This window comes from Cervus elaphus, chromosome 14, assembly GCF_910594005.1.
Source record: "Cervus elaphus chromosome 14, mCerEla1.1, whole genome shotgun sequence".
Taxonomy (NCBI): domain Eukaryota; kingdom Metazoa; phylum Chordata; class Mammalia; order Artiodactyla; family Cervidae; genus Cervus; species Cervus elaphus.
In genome coordinates, this window is record NC_057828.1 from 62,876,741 (window position 1) to 62,896,273 (window position 19,533).

The 19,533-nt window shown below is 51.6% G+C and overlaps 1 protein-coding gene across 2 annotated transcripts in view; it reads left to right on the forward strand.

The window, feature by feature from the left end:
- The first annotated feature begins 8,789 nt into the window (after positions 1-8,789).
- Positions 8,790-19,533, forward strand: part of QSOX1 (quiescin sulfhydryl oxidase 1) — a 40,194-nt gene continuing 29,450 nt past the window's right edge. The window contains exons 1-2 of one of the 2 annotated variants that reach the window (XM_043923450.1): positions 8,790-9,169; positions 18,473-18,573. In XM_043923450.1, the coding sequence (XP_043779385.1) occupies positions 8,902-9,169; positions 18,473-18,573 (369 nt within the window). In that variant the 5' untranslated portion in view covers positions 8,790-8,901. The remainder of the gene's footprint in view (positions 9,170-18,472; positions 18,574-19,533) is intronic. The other variant, XM_043923452.1, reaches the window with a different exon arrangement.

A 19,533-nucleotide genomic window follows, 5' to 3' on the forward strand; every position in this document is an offset into this window, starting at 1 on the left:
TGCCTACTTCCATCAAAGGAGATGGCATTGGGCAAAGTGCTTCGTGGACTGTCCGGTCCTGTCTGGGTGTGAAACGTGCTCTTTCATCATGGGTGGTGTCCATCTTATGATTCCTGGCCATGGCAGGGGGAGATCCCTGAAGGCTAGAGAGGAGTGTCTGGGAGGATGCTTGTCTAGCCATAGTCTCTGTGTGCTGAGATCACTCCCTTTCGAAGTTGAGCAGTCCCTTCCACCTCCACCTGCTTCCAGGAGGGCTGAGAAACTCAGGCCTCAAAGGGAGGGTAAATCTGTGGGAGGACTCCCTCTCCTTGGGGTGCTCCTCCAGCCGTATTGTCTGCAGCCATCACCTGGCAGGTCCCGCCTTGCCCTTGCTGAATGTCTGCTTCTCAGAGGGACCCCAGACTGGCAATAAGTTTTCCAACTCAGGTTCCCTGCAAAAGCTGTCTGTTGGATTAGAACATGTTGTGTAGGTTGTCTGGAGAAGGGCTTTTGTTGTTGTTCAGTCAAGTCATGTCTGACTTTTTGCAATCCCGTGGACTATAGCCTGCCAGGCATCTCTGTCTATGGAATTTTCCAGGCAGTTATACTGAAGCAGGTTGCTGTTTCCTACTCCAGGGGATCTTCCTGACGCAGGGATCGAACCTGTGTTTCCACGTCTTCTGCATTGGCAGGCGGTTTCTTTACCAACTAAACTATCAGGGAAGCCCCAGAAAATGTTGGGGTACCTTAAAAATGATTCATAGTTGCCACAAGGATAAAAGATTATCTTTTCTGACCAACATCTGAGCATCAACCAGGAATGCAAAGACACACCCCCACAGTTAGTGAATGGGTAAATCACAAGTGTGATTACTTTCAAGACAAGATTAATAATACAAACAACATTTCCAGAAAAAGCAGGAAGGTAGGGAACTTTTATTTTCGATAAGGCAAAGTTGAGAAGAGGAGACCATGAAGGTCAGCTAGGAAGTTTCAGGCTCATCAAGTGGTAGACAGGGCATTTTATATTTTTATGAAAGTACAGAAGCAGACACTACATTCAAACTCCCCTCCTGGGCTAGAGGGTACAGTCCCCAGCTGCAAATGAGGCAGCTGACCACCAAACTGCGGAGCATGGCACCCCAGGAGATGCCACGGTGGTGTCTGGGCACATAGAAAGCCCATCTGTCCAACAGAAGCATCCCCTCTGAGATGTCAGACATGACTCAGTGACTGCACAACAAAAGCCCTTCTCCAGACAACCTACACAACATGTTCTAATCCAACAGACAGCTTTTGCAGGGAAGCTGAGAAGGGGCTGGGCAGGGAGTGAAAACCAGGACTGGAGGCAGTGTGGCTGAACCATGGACTGCAGCACGGGGCAAGTGGGTCCCTTAAGGAAGGCGAGGTGGAGCCTTGCGAAGTCCTTCAGGGTGTCTGCCATCGTAAAATAAGAACGCAACATCTGGATGCTGATGTGGTCATCTGGGAACATTAAAACACTCAGTATTTCATCTGGGCAATTCATGCAAAAAGCACTAACAGTGCCTGCTGTGGACTGGGCAAATTCCTGCAAGATAGCTTTTCTTCTCTGCATATGCTTCTCCCTCTTTTTGCAACTAAATGGCTTAAGTCAAATTTATCTGGATACCTGAAAATCTATGATGCATTCATGACACAGCTACTACGTAGGTCTTGTGACCTCCTGGTGTACCCAGACTTAGCTACTATTTTTAAAAATATTTATTTGGCTGAGTTAGGTCTTGGTTGTGGCATGCAGGCTTACTTGCTCCAGGGCATGCGGAATCTTGGTTCCCTGACCAGGGATCAAACCGGCATCCCCTGCATTGCAAGGCGAATTCTTAACCTCCGGACCATCAGAGGAGTCCCTTTGCTTCTACTTTAAAAAACAAAGAAAGAAAGAAAGAAAAAAAAAAGTATTAGTTGAGCCCTGCTGTCCTGGACACCGTGCTAGACTCTTTTACATTCGCCCACTGGATTTGTCCACGTCTGCCTTCAGGCTCTGGTCACAACCTGCTTTAGTCTGTTCTGCCTCATTTACCCACTTCCCCTGATAACAGTACTCCTTTTTCTTTGGTAAACAGATCCTTTCTTACTCCAAACATGTAGTTATGGTTGGGGTTGCCAGTTATAGTGCTCACCCCAATAGTGATGTGACCTCCCTGGTCACAAACAATCCAAACAATCAAACAATCCAAGCCTGACCAGAGTTTTCTCCAGTATTTTTCAAACTAGGATCAGGAGAGAAGTTCGATTGCTTTTTTCCCCCTTCTGATCTCAAAGTTGAAAGCATGCAACCAGAATTCTGGACTTTCAGAAGCAGCCCAGCTGACAGAATAAAGCCAATGTACAGAGACTAGAAATGCAGAGCAAGATGGTGTCATGGTGTCTCAGAGTCTAGGCATGGCTTTGTCCTACCCTTGATTTAGTTCTTTGAAATGACTGAGTCCCCTTCCCTACTTCAGCAGATTCGGTTTAGGATACTCACTCTAGTATTCGATCCTAAAGGAAATCAGTTCCTGAATATTCATTGGAAGGACTGATGCTGAAGCTAAAGCTCCAATACTTTGGCCACCTGATGCAAAGAACTGAGTCATTGGAAAAGACCCAGATGCTGGGAAAGATTGAAGGCAGAAGGAGAAGAGAGTGACAGAGGATGAGATGGTTGGATGGCATCACCGACTCGATGGACATGAGTTTGAGTAAGCTCTGGGAGTTGGTGATGGATAGGGAAGCCTGGCATGCTGCAGTCCATGGGGTCACAAAGAGTCAGACATGACTGAGCAACTGAACTGAACTGAGTCCCCTTCCCTGCTTCAGCTGATTCAGTTTAGGATTTTCTTGAGTATAACCGAGTCTTCCTAAGGTGCTCATTTATTAAGACAAAACCCAGAATCTCAGGCAGCCCCTTCAACTGACCAAGAGGTTCAGATCCTGTTCCTCTGAGTTTTGACATCCCTGTGAAGTTATCTTGTTTCCTCTGTAGCTACCCCCACCAAACTGGCTCCAGCTCATGATTCTGGGCTAAATATTTATTGCATCTCTGCTAAGACAGGCTGGAATCTTCAAAGGCTTGACTAAAATTCTGAGGGCTGACAGCCAGCAAACAAATAATATGAGGTAGTAAATGTATAAAACAGATAAGATTACAGAAGTCTTCCGCAAGCCTACTTCAAGACTTGCAGACCTATATTACTGCATGAGCTGTCTTGAAATGGCTTTATTGTAACTCTGAAGATGTGGCAAAAGGTTTTAGCAATTCAGCCTGGATCCCTTGCTTCCTGGCTTATGAGTCTGACTCCACATAGAAGGCATTGTTCAAAAGTTAAAAAAAATTAAATGTAGCAAAACAAATTGATTTATCCATGCAGAAATCTGATGATGAAATCCAACTCTGCCCTATATAGCTGTGTGACCTTGGGCAAGTTATTTAGCTCTCTATGTCTCAGAGACCGTGTCTGTAACATGGAGATCACAATATTATAGGATAGTACTGAGGATTAAGTGAGATAAAACATGTAAAACACTCAGGGTTAATAAGTGGAATTTCTGTACACTTAGTCCCTGAAAGAGAGCGAGCTGTAGGAGGACAGGGCCAGCTTCTTTCTGGTCCTTGCTTGCCTCACTGAGAGGGAGGATGGATGACCTAACTGGTAAGTTTTGGGAAAGGAACTCCACCGTATGGCTCAGTCTCTCCAGAATCTCCTTCTCTGGCACCTGGCAGCCGATGTGCCAGCAGGTGCTCACTGAAGCCTTTTCCTCCATTTAGCCAGCTTACCAGACAGGCTCAGCCCCTGTCAAGAGCTGGAGTCACCTTTAATTAGGAACGCTTCGTGGCAGCGCGTCTAAGCCACATTCTCCAATCAATTTCATCTGTGAGAAAGTGGATGCGTTTGAGTCTCCATTTGTTTCCTGTGCTTGTTCCTTATTTGAGACACGGGACGCAGGGGTATTACTCACTGACAGCCCCCCATACTCCCACCCCAAGCCCCTTTACTTAACAGTGCTCAACCCATAGGAAGCGCTCAGTAAGTGCACAGACATCTATTCTAGAAGCCTAACATTCTCCCAAACCAATCTCACAGTATCACAAAGTTGGCAAGGTCCCCAGAAGTCTCCTAAGGGGAAGACTGGACACCCTCCACCCCAGCGACTCAGCAATGTGGTCTTGATGCTTTTGACTTTAGGCCTCATTTGATGACTTGCAGGTTCCTAAAAGGCTTGCCTCTTGATATTGGCCAGAGAGCCCTAATAACAAGGCCTGGAGACTACAGCCTTATATCTTCATTTCACTTGAAATAATCAGCTTGTCCTTGTGGGATGAGGGTGGAAAGAGGGAGAAAGCAGGGGGCGTTAGAAATGTATGTGGTTTGGAGGGGGAGTGCATTACCTATTCCCTTTGAATTGCCAAATGACCTGGGGACCAGGGAAGCTCTACCTGAGCATGGGGTTCTGCCCCAATTATCCTTTTCACAGAGGTCCTCATCTTAATATTTCAATAGCTATGTTGGAAAGCCTGATGAAAATGGACTCTACCATTACTTTGTTGTGAGACCTTGTGCAAGGGCCTTCACCTTTCTGGGCCTCAGTCTCCTTGACAGATCAAGAATAAGACCACTGGGCTAAGTGTGAACAGGAAAGAACTAGGAGCCGGGAAGGGATTGGCTAAGCCCTTGTATGCTGGCTTTCTCTCCAGGGGGTGGCTAGACCCCCAGTTCCCTGTTCCCACCTAGGAGACTCACAGAAAAATGGTCAGGGATTTCTGTGTTTCCCACTCTCGTTTCTAAAGCCTTGAAGAGCCCAAGTTTAGGTACAGTATTCTGCATCCTCTACTTTCCTCTAACCCACCTTTTGTCCTAGAAGCCCACTTTTGTGGACTATAATCAGGACATCCTCACTTCCGGTTTTGATTGGGTTTGGCCAATGGGAGGTGATGGCAAGACAGCAAAGGACTGGCGGAGAAAGAGATGGAAGTGAGACTTTCCTGGGGCCTCCCTGCTTTCCTCCTGGCTCTGTCCCTGGCAGTGGCAGAATTTTGTGATCACGGCTCCTATTGGGAGGCCTCTCTTCCTGGACTCCAGCTTCCACCAGTCTTCCTCACAGAGTTCCCTCCCATAGTTTCCTACTCTGGAGGAGTGCAAGAAAGACTTCTGTCATTAATTGCTAGGAACCTCACACGTCTTGTCAGTTCCTCCTGCCCACACACACCTCTGAACCAGTCCATCCATTAGCAACCCCCTCAGCCATCCTTCTGAATGTGTCTTTTCTTTCCTGCCATATCTAACTGATAACGGACTCTCATGACCTCTCTTCCAACTCTCACAACGGTTATTCCAACTGAGCCCAGGCATGGAGAAGTTCACCTGGAAGACCAAGAGGCAAGTTCTGAAGGGACAAAGCCACAATTCCTTCCCTGCTGCTGCGCCCTTGCTTCCAGGGGCTCACACCCTCTCTGATCCTCAGTGCTAGTAAGTAGAAAGTCATCTAGTGCTCTGCCACCGGATGACATGTTTTACCAAACACTATTCTGTTGCTCAGCATCATCATCTGTATTGGTGTAGAAGCTGCCTTCCTCTTACCGTCTATCTTATTTTTAGTGGACAGACTCCCAAATTCCCTCTTTTTTATTCACGCATAACACACAAATGATTCACAAGTGGGAAAGTCAACAGGGCTCCTTTGACCTTAGTCTTCTCATCGGTAAAAATCAGATAATATAATAATACTCTCAACCTCATAAGGATGGGGTGAGGATTAAATGAGTAGAATCTGTAAGCACTCAACAGGGCATTCACTGCAAACTATTAGCTGTTACTTTTACTCTCATGTCTGATTTATCTTGCCTCACTTTCCTACCACGTGTATGCAGGAAGGGGAACAGGGAACCTGGCTAGGAATTCCCAAATGCCCCCACTGTCATGCTTTCCTCGGTATGCCATCCCCCTCCATGCCCTATCCCTGAGTAGGTTTCCTTCTCTGCCACTTTTTCATCCCAGGAAGCTCCTGGAAGAGCAAGCCGGGAAGCTGTAAACTTATGTTTTCTGTTTTCAATTCTAGACCAGTGGTTTTCACATGGTGGTCAAGGGGATCCCTAGGGTTCCCAAGAAGTCCCCATGGACCATGGAAAGTGGTTACTGCTATAGGTCACACCTTTCAGCTTGCTTTGATCTGAGACTCCTTTTAAGATTCTGTTTAAACAGACTTCTGAGACTTAAAGTTGAGAACCCCTGTATGACTCTTCTGAGATACTGACATTCCAGATCTTATAAGTCTCAATTTCTTCGGTCCCATTGCCAAGAAACTTTATTCCATTCTTATCGTTTATTCCATTCTTATCATTTGTATTCTTTTCCATTTCTGATATGATCTGAAATAGATACGTGAACAAACAAGTCTTTGTGAACTTACATGGGCTGTCCTTCTCAGGTACGCTTCACGTTCAGCCAACATTGTCCCCTCAATTCCAGGGAATTCCCTGGGGAAGATAATGACAACACTGTTTAACAACAGAGTGAAGGCACTTGACTTTTATCAGCACCTGATCTCACCACTGGAGTGCATCCACCCCTGGGAATCCCAGGTTGCTAGGGGATTATCTATGCACTTCAAGACTTTGGCACAGAGAAAATGAATGCATGAAGCGAGCAAAAGCCCCAACCTCCAGATATCTGCCTGGAATGCTCTTCTCCCACATTGACACAAGTTTCCCTCCCATTCTCCATTTGGGTCTTTGGATCAAATATTACCTCATTAGAACTGCCTTCAGACTGGGGGCAAGAGGAACCCCTACCTTGTCTTCTGAGCTCTCCAGTCCTCTTCCAGCCATGCCCCTTTCCACAGAGTTAGAAGCCCATACGTCAAGGGGATGTGCCCACCCAAAGCTCCTGTACCTCACCTCTTCTTAGATCATACTGGGAGTTCCTGAAACCCTAGAACTCCCTGTTCCAAGAGTACCAGGCCAGCTTCTAAAGACTGCATCAGCCTTTTCCTCAAGGTCTATTCTCCTGAGGAACCAAGGAGGGGCTATTTGCTAAAGGTATGGATAGAGCTCAGATGTGCAGACAGGGATGTTACAGGTGCAGGCACAAGGTCCCATGAAGTATGGGACAGAGCTGGGGTGCAAAGAATGGGAGGAAGGTTGAGGGCCAGGGACTAGTTACCACCCAAGAAGCCCCATTCCAGTGCACATCTTAGGGGAAGTCTAAGAATCCTACACTTAAGTTTGACCTTCCAGATTTTTGTGACTGTGTACTTGTCAAGATGAAAGGAGAGGAATTTTACCTAAGTTTAGACTGGCTTATAATTTTAAATTAGGTAGACATATGTGTGGGGCTTCCCAGGTGCTTAGTGGTAAAGAATTCTCCTGCCAATGTAGGAGACATGAGTTCGATCCCTGGGTCTGGAAGATCCCCTGGAGAAGGAAATGGCTACCCACTCCAGTATTCTTGCCTGGGGAAACCCATGGACAGAGGAGCCTGGCGGGCTGCAGTCCATTGGGGTCGCAAAGAGTTGGACGCAACTTAATGACTGAACACACACGCATGATATGTTTATCTCCATTTGCACTATTTGCCCTGGCCCTGTATATATCAGGGATGGGTCCACCCCTGACTTCCCTATCTAAAATAAAATACCACTTCCTCTGTCACTTTATTCTTACTTCATTGTACATTTCTTCAGAGCCTTTGTCAACACAGGATCTACATTTATGTCTGCATCCTTGTCTGTGTAGGTTCCATGACTGTAGAGTCTTGGTTTTATGTACTGCCTTAGCCTTAGTACCTACAGCAGTGCCTGGCACAAAGAAACCACTCGATAAATGTTGAATGAATAACAAATCTAGTCTCAGAAGACTTACAAGTGAGGTGGGCTAACCCAGGAGGCACAGAGGAAAAAGATCATTTGTGACAACACTCTGAGGAACACCTGCTCCCCTTAAGATAACTCAGCATTGGAGCTATAAAAGATAGAGCAGGGAAAATTAATCATTAACACCTTAATACACACGCAGGCAAGATTAGTTATTGGGTTACTCCTGAGAGGGATATGTAAGTGAATATGGAAATCCGTGAGCAAACTGGAGGGTTAGATGTGGGGGACTTGGGCTGCTGGGAGCCCCTATCTCAGGAATAGTCCTAACAACTTCAGGGTGGCCAGAACTGCCGGCTGAGCAAACTGACGCTGCCCAATGGGCCACGCCAATCCAGTCCAGTCTATGATGGGAGGCCGCTTCTAATTCATAACCAGTAAGCTCTCAAATAATGTTTTCCTTGGATGGTCACAGGCCTCAGGCGGTGTGGACACATCTGATCCCCGTGGGGTCATGGTGGTTACACACTCAAGAGACTGTCCTTCCACCCCTCACTCTCTCCCAATGCTTCGAAGTCACAATTTCTCGTCGCTTGGTGGGATCCCCAGCACTTTCTGGGAACAACGTCCATCGGTCCAATCCATTCCAACGGATTCCTTTTCCGTTGGGTACGGGGCCTATGAGAAGCCAAATGACTTCCCCGGGTCGCCCAGAGAGACTCTGTCGCCCGGGACTCTGCCCCCGCGGATGTCCCACACCTATCATTTGGCGGGCGGGGCTCGGGGGCCTGGGCTGCGCTCCCCGCCTTTTCCAGGCGGAGGCGAGAACTCGAGTAGCTCTAAGGTCTCAGCGGACGGCGAAGAGAGGCGCTCGCAGCCTGGCGGGGAGACCAGCTTCCAGCTTCGGCCTTCGTCGGCGCTCTGGCCGGCGGGCGGGGCCAGAGGGCGGGGCCAGGGGCGGGACCGGACCTGGTGGGCGGTGCCTGCGGGCTCCGCCTCCCCACGGAGGCAGGAGGTGCCGCGGCGGAGCCGCTGAGCTCCAAGTCTTCCGAAAACTTGTGCGCAGCGGTGGCCTCGGCGCGGCGGCCGAGGATGGGGTGGTGCGGCCGCGGCTCTGGGCCGCCGCCGTCGCGGCTGCTGATGCTGCTGTCCCTGCTGCTGGCTGTCCGTGGCGCTGGCGCGGCCCCGCGCTCGGCGCTCTACTCGTCCTCCGACCCGCTGACGCTGCTGCGGGCGGACACGGTGCGCCCCACGGTGCTGGGCTCCCGCAGCGCCTGGGCGGTGGAGTTCTTCGCCTCCTGGTGCGGCCACTGCATCGCCTTCGCCCCGACGTGGAAGGCACTGGCCAACGACGTTAAAGGTGAGAAACTGGGTGCCGGGGTTGGGTGGGGGGAGGCTGCTGTCCTCGTCCCATCCGGGCGGATCCCCGCCACCTGCCTTGCGGAGCCCCCTTCGGCGTTGCCCGCTTCCCCCTGCCCATCACCTCCGCCCATCGTTCTTTCTGCCCCTCCCACTCCCCCGCTCCACCCCCGCGCCCAGTTTCTCAGCCCTCAGCTCCATCTTTAGCTCTCGCCGTTCCCTTTCTTTTTCCCCTTGGCCGATGTCCCGGGTTTCTCTCCCTCTTCTCGCGGTCTGGGTCCCCAGACCTGCCCTGCTTTCCATGTCAGTCCTCTGCCGGCTCTCGGCCCCCATGCCTGCGACGTGGTAGCCTTTGTTTCTCGTCGCTGACACCTTACACGGCTTCCTGTAGTTCAGCCTTGTAGCAGCAGCACCCGTCCGTCCTACCGAGTTCCCCAGCTGCGATGGGACCAGTACTCATTCGACCGCCCTCTGATCCCCACTCCTTCCTTCCCTGCCCCACCCCTTGGCTAGCAGACCCAGCTGGTACGTAGACTCCTTTCTCAGCTTTATCTTTGAGGCAGAGTTTCCCTGTTCCTGTTTCCAGGCCTCTCCTGACCTGCTGCCTCCAGCCGTAGTTTCTGGGCCCTCCTTCTCTGTCTCCCCCTCCTTCTGCTTTAACCTCACGAGCCCAGAGGCCTGATGGAGGGCAGCCTCTTGGTGTGTGTTTGGCCCTTACTCCGTTTTACCATTCATTGGCCTGGCCACTAATACCATGTTTTCTTCATTCTAAAGAGACTGTCAGTTGCCATTCTTTTACTATCAGCCTGAGAGGTAGAAGGATAAGACGATCACTAATAGATGGATAGAGATTTAAAGGCATCCTCCATTACAGAAATGTTAATGTTTTTAAAAACTTAAGTTTTGGAGCTGAATAAATACGGCAACCATAGTAATTTATATTTATCTAGTGCTTACGACAGTGAATGTCAGCTTCCTGAGTAAGTACTTGACGTACAGTATCTCAGTTTCCTTTCTGCAAGTCAGGATCCCTGTGGGGTCATCCATCTGTCTAGCCCGGGTGGTGGGTATTTGGGTGGGGCTGATACGTGGTAGTGGTATGTTTCAGATATGCTGCTCTGAACAGAGCTGTTTCCTGCTTATGGTGCTCGGGGCCCTAGCAGGGCCCCTGACCTTCAGTGGTCACTGAATGAGGACTTCGGTTGTCTTAGGGAATAGGCCTCGTCCTGGAGAGAAAACAACTGGAGCTGTTGTTCCCCTGCTGTGCTGTTGGTATTTTTTGATAAACTTAACTGTTTGCGGTAGAGTAGTGCATTTGGTGGCACTGGAACCCGCCTGGAGACATAAGAGACGTGAGTTCGATCCCTATGTCAGGAAGATCCCCTGGAGGAAGGCAGTATTCTTGCCTGGAGAATCCCATGGACAGAGGAGCCTGGCGGGCTACGGTCTATAGGGTCACACAGAGTTGGACATGACTGAGTGACAAACGCACAGAGCAATGCACTTGTAGATGTTGGTTTTCAAACTCAGGCCCTCTCTTCCCTGGAGCAGCTTGCACAGTGGTTCCTGAAGTGGCCAGATGGAAAAGATGTATCATCTGCAAGCCATATGGTCTTGGAAAGTTATTTTGAAACAAAACCAATAAACCAGTTTCCCTCCAAATTACATGTAGACACTTGTCTGCATGCCTCTACAGTTCTTTCACCTAAATGTGCCTTTTCTCAGCAGTTCTTCTTACTATTTCAGTGATACTACACATCTGGTCAAGGCAGGGGGCAGGTAGAATGTTGAACGTAGAATCTGAACACCTAAGAGGTGTTAGGTGTTCAGGGGACACTGTGGGCCTGAGTGTCTAAAACTTCTAAGTCAGTTTCCACTTTGAGGCCATAAGAGGTCCTTAGTGGCTACAGATGGACTCCATCTAGAAGATTCTTAGGTCCTGAGAGTGATGGAAAGAAAGATTACCTTCCCGCTGATTCATGAGTTCATTCTCTTGCAACCTAGAGATTTCCAGTGAATTGTACATCCAGACACTGACCCCGCCTGCTTCTGGATGAGGGTCTTCTCCCCACTGCAGGAAGTAAGAGTCTTTCCCTAAAAAAATCAAGTCAAAACTTACCCTTAAAAAGGAAAATGGTGTCAGGTGGAGATAAGCCACAGTCCATGAGAGGTGGGAGATTTAGGTGAAAACCTGGAGTCTCCCATGAGCCATGGAGGTGTCAGCTCCCTAAGCAGGATCAGGTCGGGGGAAATGACTTGTCGAATCTGGTGTTGTGTTGCAGTGATAAAGAATGCCTCCACTCCAGTCCAAGGAGGTGTTTCCTGGCGAGGCCCTTCAACACTTCTGTGTTCTGAGGTTCCTTGAGAAAGTTTGGTTGTGGACCAGCAGAGGGCTGCTCTCCCACCATCTTGGGCCCAGGGGCCAGATGCCCCTGCCCTTTGCCTTTGGTATGAATGTATTGGGTAGGAACGGTGAGACTGTGGAAGGTCATGGGCGGAAGGAAGGGAGGAAGAAAATTGTGCAATCCTGCTCAGTTGGCCTCAGGCATTTAATCTGACTGGCCAGGGCTCATTTCTTCAGTAACCTGTGGGCTAGGTTCTCTGGGGCAGTTGTTACCCTGGGGCAAAGCACCTGTTTCTAAGGACCCAGATCATCCCTTTCTATTCCAGAGCAGCTCTTGTTACCTTACCATACATTTGGGAAATTGTGTTCCTTTTAGACCTTCAGGCTTCTTTACTGGCTAATCAGTCAGCAAATATTTGTTGAGTGACTTCTGTGTACAAAGCATTGTTTACATTACTATTGGGTAAATCACCCAGCAGGGAAATTGGCACCCCTTAGAAGCTATATTTGAAAAGGGTCAAAAGAGCGTGGCTTAGCCATTTCTTGTTGCGGGAATTCAGGGAAGGGCAAGGTCACAGAGGCCTTTATCTAAACAGTTATTTATTACACACTTGCCTTCTGCCAGGCACTGTGCTAAGGGCTTTTATAGGCCATTACAGGCCTTTATACAATCTTTGTGAGAAAACATCTGAGCAACAGATAGCCCTATTTAAAACAAAACAAAACAAAACAGTTAAGTAACTTGTCCAAGATTACACAGATGCTGGAGGAGGTTCTTTTTTTTTTAATGTATTTATTTTTAATTGAAGGATAATTGCTTTACAATATTATGTTGGTTTCTGCCGTACATCAGCATGAATCAGCCATAGGTATATATATACATCCCCTCCCTCTTGAACCTCTCCCTCCCACTTCCCACTTCATCCCACCCCTTTGTGTTGTCACAGAGCCCCAGTTTGAGTTTCCTCAGTCATATAGCAAATTCCCACTGGCTATCTGTTTTCCATATGGTCCTGTATATGTTTCCATGTTGTTCTCTCTGTTAGTCCCAGCCTCTCCTCCTCCCTGGCCCCCCTACCTAGCTCCGGGTCCGTAATTCTGTTCTCTGTGTCTGCGATGGAGGAGGTTCTTGCACCCAGCTCCTCCTGACTTTTCAGAGCTAGGCCAGGTGGTGAGGGGGGGAAGGAGGAAGGGTACTGCAGGTGAAGAGCGCGGAGACGAGATGTGTGAGACGGGGGTGCTGAGTGACAGCGAGTGGTGTTGGTTCCCCCGTTTCTCTCCCAGGTGTGGCCCTTCCATCCTGCTGGTGCCCTTGTGCTACCGGTGCAGAGCCTGGCCCAGGGCAGCCGCTCACTGAACACCCGTGCAGACCGGGGACACGAGCCTCACGGGATCCACCATGAGGCCGTGGGGAGCAGGCCTTCTGCTGCTGCCGCGGCTCCCTTGACTCAGGCCCCGGGTGTCAGCCAGGTGTGAGGGGCGGGGAAGGCATTTTGGCCGTGTCATGGTCTCATGGCCCAGAAGCTGGCAACAAGGAGGAAGGGACGTGGTGGGAACAGCCTAGGCCCGGCTCCAGCTCCCTGAGTCAGGAGGACTCCCCGGAGGCTCCGGTGGGATCTCGTTCTGACCTCTCCACCTGGCTGGCTCCAGTGGCCGGGGCAGGCCTGGCCTCTGCCTGATTAGAGGCCCAGGCTGCGTCACCCTCCGAGGCGTCACAGCCATTCTGCTTGGCTGGAGTGGTTTTCAGAGCTGGAAAGGACGTGGGAGACCTTCGTCTCGGCCCTCGTTGACGTGTGAGGAGACAGACCCAGAGCGGAGACGTGAGGTGCTCATGGTGCTTCGGCCAGTGACAGCCGTGGGCAGGCCTTGTGACTCTGGGTCCAGTGCCCCTTCCTGGCCTTGTGAGTGGGGGCGGGGACGCTGCCCGTGACTCCAGAAGGGGTCCACCCCCGCCACCACAAGGTGTTTCCTCTCCCACCACCCCAAGGTCTACAGCTGTCCCCTGCCCACCCTAAACCTCCCCTCCCATCCCCTCCATTTGCTCACTTACTCTCTTGTCAGTGGTGAGATTACTTTGCCAGGGCAGTAGTTGTACAGGGAAGTTTTTTCTCCCCTGAGAGGAGGGCTGGGCTGAGGCTGCTGATTATTCGGTGTCAGGCCTGCAGGTTGTGGTATTAAGTCACCCAACATCTTAGAAAGCCACCCCCGCCCAGTTGTGTTCCTTTTTGACAGCAGGGCACTTCCCTTAAATGTGGCTTAGCTTTACCAGTGGGGCGGCCAGATAAGGCCCTCTTTATTCCTGGTGCTGTTACTAGAATGATGAATTGTCAGACCTGCAGTGACTAGTGTCAAACCAGATCTGTGTAGGTCGTTATGGCTCATTAAGGTATTGACATTGATATTCCTGAGAAACATTCCTCAGCCTGGACTCTCCCAGCACCTGACTGGCCCCAGCGTCCCTCTCCCCCTCGGGCTGGGGCTGGTAAGAAGAGGCACTGGGTTTCCATTTCCTGGAGGAACAGGGAATCAAGGCATAAAGAGAGCCAGGAGCTGAGAACTCCCACACATTAGCACCGCCGCCCCCCAATCCCGACCTCGGCCTTCCCCATTATTAGCACCCTCCCCACCCCGTCCCCTCTGAGTTTCCTGGCTGAACAGAGCAGCTCTCTGTTGTGTCCTGGGCCCTCTCGAGACCAGCAGAGAGGCTCAAATCCTGGGTTCAGATCCTGTACTCACCACTGATTAGTTGTGTGCCTTGGGCACAGTTATCTGATCTCTATTTTACAGTCTGAGAAAGCAGGTCTAGAGCTAAATACCTTCTTCCTTTTTCATAGTGGAGTTGTGCACATTAAACTACATAAATAAAGCATACAATAACCTAACCTGCTAGATATCATCATCATCTGAGTAAGGGCTGAGTCTGTGATATTGACCAGCCCTTGTGTGTTGCAGAAAATGGTATGTAGCTAGAAGAGGAAACTGTTTTAACCATTCTCTCATGGGGAAGGTTGTGATCAGAAGTGAAGTGAAATTCACTCAGTCGTGTCTGATTCTTTGCGACCCCATGGACTGTATCCATGGAATTCTCCAGGCCAGGATACTGCAGTGGGTAGCCTTTCCCTTCTCCAGGGGATCTTCCCAACCCAGGGATCGAACCCAGGTCTCCCGCATTGCAGGCAGATTCTTTACCTGCTGAGCCATCAGGGAAGTCCTCTGTGATCAGAGCAAACAGCAAAAACGCAAAGGCAGCATCCTGACCCTGGTGAGGTAGAGGGACGAAAGTGGGTTTTTGGGTCTGGTAGTCCTTGGGCCCCTTGGAGGCCTCTTGGTCCCTGTCCTCATTTGGAGAGCAAGGGGAAATGGTGCCTGAGGCGGTGGTGGGGTGAGAGAATCTGGAGCGTGCCCTGGGTGCTCATGGAACACTAGCTTTGAGTCCTCACCCCCCACCACCCCCCTGACAGTCCCTTGAGAGCCTCATTCCCCAGTGAGCTGCAAGCAACAACTTGGCCTGAGGGAGAGTGGCCTGTGCTCTCTGAGAGGAGAGGAGCAGCTGAGGCATGCTGTCCTTGGTCACCCTGCCAAGTGGCCCTGTGAGACCCCTGGCCAGGGGCCCTCACTGTTGGAAGGACTCACAATTGTCTCTCTTCCGCCCTTAGATCTAATTGACTTGCTGACTCTCTTGAGAACAGCTGGATCCTTCCTGGGGGTCTCCCGGAACTAAATGACCAGAGCCCTAGATATAGAGCTGAAGAAGCCGAGCCTGGAATGTGCTAGATAACTCTACGGGGTGACCTGTGCTTCTTACACTTTACTGGGCCTCCCTTGGGCAGGAGAGGCGCCATAGAAAGGAGCTCTAGGGTGCTCTGTCTGTGATCCAGGGCACAATCCCATCCCTGGGCAGTTTGCTTCTCCTGCTCCTACAGGTGACGGGCATTAACTTTACTCCTTACCTGAACCTGAGGATAGAATGTGGCTGGGAGATGTTCCAGCCCTGGAGTGGCCCTTGTGTGCTAAGTTGCTCAGTCATGTCTGACTCTTTTCAACCCCACGGACTGTAGCCCGCCAGGCTTCTCTGTCCATGGGATTCTCCAGGCAAGAATACTGGAGTGGGTTGCTATGCCCTCCTCCAGGGGATCTTCCCCACCCAGGGATCAAACTCAAGTGCTGCCTTGGCAGGTGGTTTCTTTGAAGCAGCCCTTGGACTGGGGTCAGTTGTGTAATTCATTTCATAGTCTCTGAGCACCTAATTGCGTGCAGGGTAATGGGGAAGCTCGGCAAGGAGGATGCAGGGATGGACAGGCTGTGGGATGGACAGGCTTGGAACTGTGTGGTGGAAATGAGAACAGGGTCCTGAGCCTTGGGCTTGGAAGATGACTCCTTCTGGAGGAAAATCCTGTTCCAACTGAGTTGCACCTGACAACTAGAAGTTTGCTGAAAGGGTAAAGGTGGCCATGCAGTAATCTGGGTGAGCATTGTGCTTTTAAGAAAGAAGAAAACCCTCAAGAGTTCCTGTGGTATGATTTGGGGAAGTGGTAAGGGGATGCTGGGTGGGGGGGAACCAGACCAAAAAAGGCCTTAAGCCTATAGGTTTTCTTCTAGAGGCAATGGGAGCCACCAAAGAATATTGAATAGAGAGTGACATAGATCTGCAGATAGGAAAGATCACTGGAGCCCAGCTAAGCCGGTGATAGAGCATAGTAGAACCTTGGCCAGGAGGGAAATGAGACATTTCATCTGAACAAGAAATCCTGCACTAGCTCCCTGGGAGGGTGGTTAGAGGTGAGGTTAGAGATAAGAAACCCAGGAGCAGGGAAAGGAGACTAGACTAGGGAGTGGGCAGGAGGGGACTTGCGAGGGAGGGTGGACAGGACACGGAAGCTGGTTGGGATTAGAGGTTCCGCGTGGTTGGACTGCCTGACTCTGTCCCTCCCACGTGGGGCCCACAGTGGGGGCGGGGGCGGGGACAGCAGAGTGGCAGGGAGGGCAGGAGGGCTGCTGTCCCGAGCCTAGCACGGAGCAGACCCTGATCACTGACCACAGCCCCATTCGTGCAGGCCGCCCCGCCAGCTAGATGTAAGACGAAAGGACACAGGCCATTCGGGATGGCAGGCGTTTATAGCTCAAAAGGCTGCCCTTCTGTTCCAGGGGAGCCAGGAGCTCCCTAAATGGGGTTTGATGAGATGGGAGGACGTTGAGGAAATGGCATCACAGGCTGGGGCTCACCTGTCTCTGCAGAACACTTCCATTCATGCCCCACTCCCCCTTCTTCACCCCTCCCCCCTGCTAGGATTCGGTGCTAAGAGGAGACTGCCAACCAGAAAGCAGAGGGGGAGAGGGATGGGGAGGAAGTGGGCATTGCCTCTGGCCTGCTTCACAGTCCCAGACCCCCTCCCTTGTGTCACCCCTAGAAGGACCAGCTTGGCTGCTCTGAACCTTCAGAGCCTTTCCTTTGAGGGCTGGGTCAGGGTATGCAGTGGTATCATGCCTCTTCTGTCATGGAAGTGAGGGTGACCCTTCTCCTCTGGGCATAAAAAGTTCCTGGGAGATCCTACGGTTTTTCAGATGTCATAAGGGACAGTTCTGGGGCGAGGTAAGAGGTCCCTGGGTCTTGGGGATGTTATTTGGATATTAGTCTTCTGTCATTAGTGGGTACTGGGTGGGCTGCCTGTGTCAACCCCCCAACCCACCCCTTCCTGTGCCCCAGATGGGAGGTGAAGGGCCCTGTGGGGAAGATGTGGGCTCCCCAAATCCCTGGGCGGGCTTGCTCCTCCCTCACTTGCCCAGAAATGCCCATGATGCAGGGTGCTGTGGGAGTCAGCCCAGACCCCCTGCCTGCATGCCCATGCTGGCCCCTGCCTGCCTCCCAGCAGCGCTGCCTCTGCAGCCGGCCTGGTCTGTGTACACAGCCTCACAGTCCACCTGCTCCTCGCCTGCCCACCCCGTTCCCTGGTTCCCTGGCAACTCGATGACTGTCAAGGCTCCCCTTGACTCCCACCTTTCCTGCCGGGCCCCTGCATAGTCCCCAGGGCTGGTCTCTCCTGTGGCCACGTTCCTCCAGGGCCCCATGCCACTCAGCGTGGCACCCCCCTTCCGTTGCCACCTCACGGTCTGTGCAGCTTCATGTGCCTGTCTTCCCGTATGGCAGGAGCAGCCTCACCATAACGTGGCACTTTGGTGGGTACTCTGGGGGCACCTGACCTGGAGCTGGAGCTCACGAGGCCTGCCTGGTTGATGAGTTTGTTTTCTGTTTCCCAGATCCTGGGCTGCGGCCCAGATCGGTGCCGTGTTCTCTCTGCCAGCAAGTTCCAGCAGAGGGAGACTCATGGCCTGGGGCCTGACGAAGGAGCAGGGTGCCCAAGCAACTGGCCTGGGCAACTGCTCGACTCCTTCCAGACCTGGCCTCAGGGCTTCTTTCCCAGCGGCTCTAGATCCCAGGTGTCTTCACCCACCTCCTCTAGACTTCTGCCTTCATCTCTGGTTGGGGAGCCGCTCCTCACTGACCTGTGTCTCACCCACCCAAATGGGGCTGACAGCCAGCACCTTGGCCACAGAAGCCTTCACCAAGGGTCCACTGGGGAATTCAGAACTCCAGAGGCATGCTCTTCACCCTTCTGGAGCTGACCCTTTCTAGAGGCCAGCAGGGGCTGAGGCAACATCCCAGAGGCTTTTCCCCAGGAGGGCCAGTCTGATCTCACACCTCCCTTTAGCCCCTGTGTCCCTCCCCCACCCCCGAATAATGGAGAAACACAGATTGCCGTCCTGAGTAGGCTGCTGGTGCTAGGTAACTGTGCCCTAAGCACAGGCTAAATGCAGAGTAACCCAGCTATCTCAGAGGCCCTTTTTTGAAGATGGGGTGACTATTCTCCTTAGAGCTTCTGGGACAGGTGTCATGGGCATTGGTGGGGATGGATTGTACTTACCCAGGGTTTTTTTTGTTTTGTTTTGTTTTTGTCATTTCAGATTGGAGGCCTGCACTGAATCTCGCTGCCCTGGACTGTGCTGAGGAGACCAACAGCGCAGTTTGCAGAGATTTCAACATCCCTGGCTTCCCGACTGTGAGGGTATGTGACCGGGAGGGGCGATGCGGGCCTGGCGGGGCAGAGTCGTTGGAGCACTTTGCCAGCTGCCCCGTGCTTCCCTGGCATCTTCCCGGCTGAGCTCTGTGGGGGTCCTCCCAGGCTTCTGGGCCTGACCTGCTTAGATCCCAGCCCTTGGAGTCCTGTGCTTTGATGAGACACCTTCTCTAGAGGCAGAAAGGCATGTGAACTGGGAGGCAGAAAAGAAAGAGGCTCACTTGGTATGTGACCTTCTCCCCTTTATAAAAAGGGAGAAGGGGCTGTGTGTTGTCGTGTTGGGACCCACAAATTTTCACTGTGAAAAGCGATCATCCCCTAGGTTGGTGAGAGCTCCCAGCTTCCAGGAGCCTCTTTTCCAATCAACTCCTCCCCTCGCCCCCACTGACCTCCCAGGCCTAGAGGGCTGATCTCAACCATGTGAAACCAGGGTTTAGGCTCTGACACACCTGGGGGCAGGATCAGACTCAGAGGACCTCATGGTCTCCCTGAAAAGGACCCGGGAGACACTGGCAGGCCTCATCTTCCTCAGGTCAGTGCCTTGAACCTGAGTGGCTCGGAAGTGACCTGTCGGAGAGCTTTAGCCCCATGCCTCAGGCCACAGGGATACCCATCACGGGAATCGTCACACCCGACACATGATGGCCCGTCACCCGGCTCTGGCTGCAGGCAGCATGAGTGCTCTGATGAGACCTCGCCTGCCCACTGCGGGGCATCAACCACTTAGTTAGCATCTGGATGCCTTCCAAGGCTCTCACGTCCGAGGCCCTGGGAAGCCCAGAGCAGCACCTCCTCAGGGCTCAGGTCCGGCTGTAATCCAATTAGTTCTCCTCCAAATGAAAGAATCCACATCTCTCTCTCCAGCCACAGATAATTAGCCTGCTCCCCCCAGACTGGCATCTAGAAAAGCAGTTTCCTCTGCTTCCACTAGGATTAAGCAGGAAATGC